The 6,000-nt window shown below is 34.8% G+C and overlaps 1 protein-coding gene across 1 annotated transcript in view; it reads left to right on the top strand.

The window, feature by feature from the left end:
- Positions 1–6,000, top strand: part of Man2a1 (mannosidase alpha class 2A member 1) — a 175,779-nt gene that overhangs the window by 38,526 nt on the left and 131,253 nt on the right. Inside the window, exon 4 of the mRNA XM_010632228.2 lies at positions 2,381–2,552. Coding sequence (XP_010630530.1) covers positions 2,381–2,552 — 172 coding nt within the window. The remainder of the gene's footprint in view (positions 1–2,380; positions 2,553–6,000) is intronic.

The following is a 6,000-nucleotide window of genomic DNA, read 5'->3' as shown; positions in this document are numbered from 1 at the left end:
ATATATATATATATATGTATATATTTCCACACACATATACACACACACACACACACACACATAAAATAAGATCATGCTACAAAAGTACTTTTGTTTATGGATTTGAATTTTTAACCTGATGTGTAGGTAGCTGTAGATTATAGAGTATTAAATATTATTATGCTACATGATGAAATACATTCTTCCCTCATTTGTAGTCTTTATATTTTGGATGTTAAGAATGCTGATTTGTTCTAAGGCTGCTTGGATTCATATGGCTGCTGTAACAAAGTGTCACAGACTGGTGGTTTAAACGACCAGAATGATTTTCTCACCATTCTAGAGGTTAGACATTCAAGATCACATGACAGCAACAGTGGGACTAGTTTTATTTGAGGGCCTTTTCCTTGGTTGTTAATGGTCCTCTTTTCTCTCTGTCTTCCCATGTTCTTGTGTGTGTCTGTGTCCTAATCTCTTATAAAAGTACAAGTTATATGGGATGAAGTCTTACCTTCCTGACCTTATCTTACCTTAATTGCCTCTTTAAAGACCTTATTTCCAAATACAATCACATTCTGAGGTACTAGGAGTTAGGACTTCAACACGTGACCAAGTTTAGCCTATCACTAGAGCAAAGAGTAAATTTCATGCAAATTAAAATTGTGCAATTCATTTTTGTGTATCCAATATTTTAAAAATGTGGAATAGTTTATTTAAATATTTTAATTTTATACCTTTAAATGTAGCTGTTACAAATGCCCTTTTAAGTTTTCATTTTACCTGGTTTAGTTGTACAGTGGTAAAAGGGCAAAGACTGGTGATAATGGTTATAGTGAAAATAATAGCTAATATTTGTCAAGTGTTGTGTTATATTTCAGTTCTGAGCATTTTTGGCAGGGGTAGCCTGGAGTTAGGACATCCTTATTTAAGGTTAGGTTGTATTTCTTTTGCCCATCCCTAAGACTCCAGATGTGGAGTCCTGGGGCAGGGCTCTAGGTCAGTACCTTCATGAAGCAAAATAAGATTCTTCACAAACTATTGTTTCATGAGATATCATTTAAAGTTTTTCTATAGACATAGGCTTTTTAGTTAGTTGAATTACACAGGAAGCAGTCTTGATGTCCTAGATTATGAAAGTCATATAAAAATTTTTTATCCTGTATTCCTATTTGGCTTATACCTGTAATGTTATACTTGTTGTATTGTAGGTGTTCAGTAATTAATTGTAGAATGAATGAATTTAAGCAACATGGACAGATAGTTATGGCAGCAATGCCCTTTTCTAAAGAGCATATGTACATCGTCAAAACAGTTGTATTATATTCGTTGTTCCAGCCGGCTTTTATTATTATTTTACTTATTTTTTTTTACCAGCAAATAACATAGAATGTTTAACTTAATCATAGACAAAATAAACAGTCATTTGGATCCCTTGTACTTTAGTTCTCTCATATGTACTGGTATGAAGTTTGGAATCAATTGAGCAGTAGTTTAGTCTGGTAGTATGGAAACTCCTCCCTGTAAGACTTCCTAAATAAGAAAAACTTATTTTACAATATTTATGCAATACCTACCACATTAGTGGTTGTATATGTTTTTGCCTTTGCTATTTTAGTAGTCAGTCTGATGGGATTGTGTTTGAAACTGTAGCCAATTGCTAATGTCTTTAGGTAAAATTTCCAGGATATTTGAAAAGTAGGAAAAATCAAGACAGTCAAATTGTGAACACCTACAGTTCTGTATTAGACAAACTAGTCATACAGGTATACACATTTGTTCTTTGATTGGTGTTACTTTGTGCTTCCAGACAATTGAATAATGAATGGCTTTGAGAACAAATGGCAATTGTCAACAGAATTCTGTTTCTCAGTATGCATATTGGTGTAATTACATCATTGCTTCTGTTGCTAGCTTTTAGGTTTAGTTTATATAGTACTTAGAGTTTTCTTGGTCCTAGTTTAACTTATTAAGTGGGTGGGAGATTTTAGATGTGGCATGAGAGGATACAGCTTTCATCCTGTGTTTGGAGAATAGTACTGCCTGTTAGCATATTTAAATTTTTAAAATTAAAAAATTCCTTAAACTGCATATAAACCATTGTATTAATTGTTAGGGACAAATAACTGCTTTTTGGCCTTAGGTTGTTGTTCTTATTTTTCTCATTTCTTTCTGAATTTTTGTGCAATTTTCATAGAGTTTTTATTATTTCAATGTCAGTGGGATTTGAGTCTCATGTCAGCAAAAAGGAATTTCATTATTGAAAACACTTGTTGAATTTTCATATTTGTTTCATATGAATGAACAGGTCTAAGGATGTCCAAAGGTAATGCAATGGAATGTGACTGAGTTGAAATTAGACATATGAATCAGACCTTTGTGGTATATTTGTGTCTTGATTTAGGTTGGTTGAAGACTTTCAATGACTACTTTAGAGACAAGACTCAGTATATTTTTAATAACATGGTCCTAAAGCTGAAAGAAGACTCAAGCAGGAAATTTATGTGGTCTGAAATCTCTTACCTTTCAAAATGGTGGGATATTATAGATATTCCGAAGAAGGAAGCTGTTAAAAGGTTTGTTTTAAAACTTTTTTGAAATTTGGTAATAGTAAAGATTAATTGTATAGTGAAATGAATACTGAATTTTTAGCTGTATATCTGACTTACAATGTTTCTCCATATCCTTTTAAAATTGATTTTGGTTCATCTCTAATAAAACAAATCAAAACCTGTCTATTGAAGTCCTTATGCTTCAACTTTGTCCTAGCAGTGGAATTGCTGGGTCAAAGGTGTTTAATGTTAAAGTTCTTTTTAAAGTGTATAATCAGAGTGACTTCTGGAAAGGTTGTTTCAGTGTATTTGTCAACCCTCCACTTAGAAATGTACTGATTTGATTGCCTATTGGCTGATAATATAACTTAATAATGCTGGCCAGCTTGATGGCTGAAAAATATTTTAATTTGCATTTCTGATTGGTAACAATGTTTCCTGTTTTGTCATACATAACAAAATGTTGCTTATGACTTGCTTGATTGTACTTTTTCATGCTCATTTTTAGGGATATATATTTTTCATAAAGTTTTTATTTTCTTCCTAATTACTAGTCCTTGATTTAAAGACTCAAGATTTTTATGTAGTTAAGTCTATTGATCTCTTTTCTTTGCTGTCACTGTTAGAAAGGTCTTCCCCATCCACAGTTCAGTCTTTTACTTGCCTAGGTTTCAGGTTTTACCATTTGCTTTTTAAAATTCTGAAATTTATTTTTATTTATTTTTAAATATGACATAACAGGAACTTCTCAGATCACCAAGTACTTCTGATCTTAGGAATTAAGAATTATGTTTTCATGAATTGTTTTATTTATATAACATCACTTGTGGGGCACTTAGGGTGTTAATCACTGTTCTGAGTACTTTACAGGTTGTAACTGATAATTCTCTCAACAATTGTAAAGTAGGTATGGTCGTCCTTATTTTACAGATCAGGACGCTGACTCGTCCAAGTGTCCCTTCTTAAACATGGTGGCGTTGGCATTCCATCAGCCCAGGCTGTCCACCTCCAGAGGCTGTGCTTTTGGCACACTCTGCCTCCTAAGATTTACATTTAAATAATTGGTCTTTTCTGTTGATTTGGTGCCATCTTTGCTGTATTTATTTCTTGGATTGCTGACCTGTTTCATAGACTTTTCTGTTGACTATTGTGTCATGATGATTTAGTTCATCAAGTGACAATAAACCCTTCTTGTATTTCCTTGTTGAAAAATTTAATGAGTGACGATTTAATTTTCCCCAAGCTTTAGAATTAATTTGTTAAGTTCTTCTAACTCAATAAAAATAAAATCTTTGGACTTTGATGGAAATTGATAAGCATTTAAAGGTAATTGTGAGGAAGACTGATTTCTGCTATATTCATTGGAGGATTCCACCCCCGCCCCATAACAGGTTTAAATTGCTTGCATTTGTGGCTTAGGATGGTGTCCTAAGTGAAGTCTCTGGGGTACTGGGATGGACTGAGTAGCCGCCACAGCCCAGGGGATCCTCACTCTTCTGTGGCAGACACCTGTTGCTGCAGGATCCAGGACTTCACTCTCTCCCTCCATTTTCTCAAGCTGCCTTTCCGATAGCATTATGCGTTATAGAACATACTTTGACTATTTAAGTTGAAATGCTAGTAGATAGTTTAGCATATGTAGGTGAGTTTGTATACTTACATAACCCTGAACTTACATGGGCTCATGCATGCAGACACCCAGGTGCAGAGCCAAACAGTATTTCTGAATCCTTAGGTACCTACTAGTTTGCAACTTTGTAAATATCAAGAAATGTAAAAGTAGGCAGAGCTGGTGTGTGTCTTGTAAGTAATTATTTGGCTGAGTATTAAGATTTTAAAAACAAGGTTTTTGTATGTTTAAATCTTGTGCTACTCCTTGAACACAAATGATACTTCATACTGTATTTTATGAAACATGCTAATTTTATAGAAATTTTACTGATTAGATTTTGAGAATTTATTCTAGCTATAGTTATTTTTGTTTTTGCATTACTTTTATGATTTTTTTTCTTTATTCTATGGGCTAAAGCTTTTACTTATTTTTTTGCTGGTTTTCGTCCTTATCCTTTACCTCCAGAACCTATGTATGTTTTATTGCTTTTTTTTAACCTTTGACCTCTCTGCTTTTCATAGTTCCTAATTCCTTCTACTTGCTTTTACTAATGTTCAATGGGCCAGTCCATTAATTTTAATAAATGTTCCTCTATCTTCATGTTTGACTTTCAGCACTGTTCTAACCAGCTATTAAGTTTTTATGTCGTTTTCTCATTATTGTTTTTCTAAGTATTCTATAACTGTACTTAGTTTTCTTTTTGACTTGAATTTATCAGAAAAATAGTTTTCACCTGGAAAGTGCTATTTTTTCCAAATTATACTTCATTAAAAAGTAGCTTTAATGTCTTATGGCCAGAGGGTATGGACTCTATACTTTTATAGAGTTTTTTGAGTACTTTTTGTGACTTAATATGTAACTAATATTGATTAATTTTATATTTCTGCTTGAAGAGGAGTTTTTAGAATGTAGATTTTGATGGCTCTCTGTTAATTCAGCATCTTACAATTACTATTTTTATCTGTGTGCAGTTCTGCTATCATGCAATATATTCTTAACAATCACTATGCTATGTAGACCTGTGCAGCGAAACAACAGGGCCTATGGAAAAATGGGGTTGGGGCATAACATTCAACACTTTCCTTAGTGGCACACACACATACAAAGGAACCCAAGTAATGGAGACCTAATGAAGATGCTTGTCCAAGGTAGACATTGTGGTGCACTATTGCGATCTCAGTACTCTGGTGGTGGGGTGGGGTAGCAGGAGAGACAAGAGAATAGCAGGTTCCATTGTAACCTGAATGACCTTAGTGAGACCTTGTCTGAAAATAAAAAATACAATAAAAGGCTGGGAATATGCCTCAGTGTGCTGGCCCCATCAGGTCTCACTCAAAGACACACGGACACACAAGCTAGCGCCTGTGTACAGACCGCATAGGGTCTGAAGCAGGGGAGAGTGGTGGGAGATGAAGAAAAATGAAAACATGAAAAAAATGAAATACACCAAGATTATTCTTGAAAGCTGGGACCAGGTAGAGCCATAGCCTCTTGGGACCTAATGGCCACCTAGAGTTCAGTTGCACTCTTTATTTATAGTGTAAGACAAACAGGAAGAGAAGGCGGGGTAACTGGTGCTATGTGGCCTAGGCCGAACGTGGCGTGATGTCACGTGATAAAAGGGAACAAGGAAGGAGGATACATGATGTAACTGTCTCCTGAGGCTGTGCCATCCAGGGTCTACAGTCTTACAGTCTTAGTCAAACAGACTGACTTATCTAGTCTATGGAGGAGAAGGGGAGTGGGGAGGAGGCGAAAGACTCTCTTCAATCTCAGCCTGTGGCGTGCTAGTCCAGTTTTACTTATGTTGAATTGATTAAATGCCTAAGTGTTCCCCAAAGTGTGTCAGTTGCCTTCAAA

Source organism: Fukomys damarensis, unplaced genomic scaffold (genome assembly GCF_012274545.1).
Source record: "Fukomys damarensis isolate Sample0158 unplaced genomic scaffold, DMR_v1.0_HiC HiC_scaffold_3, whole genome shotgun sequence".
NCBI lineage: Eukaryota > Metazoa > Chordata > Mammalia > Rodentia > Bathyergidae > Fukomys > Fukomys damarensis.
This window is presented reverse-complemented; position numbering and strand designations above follow the sequence as displayed.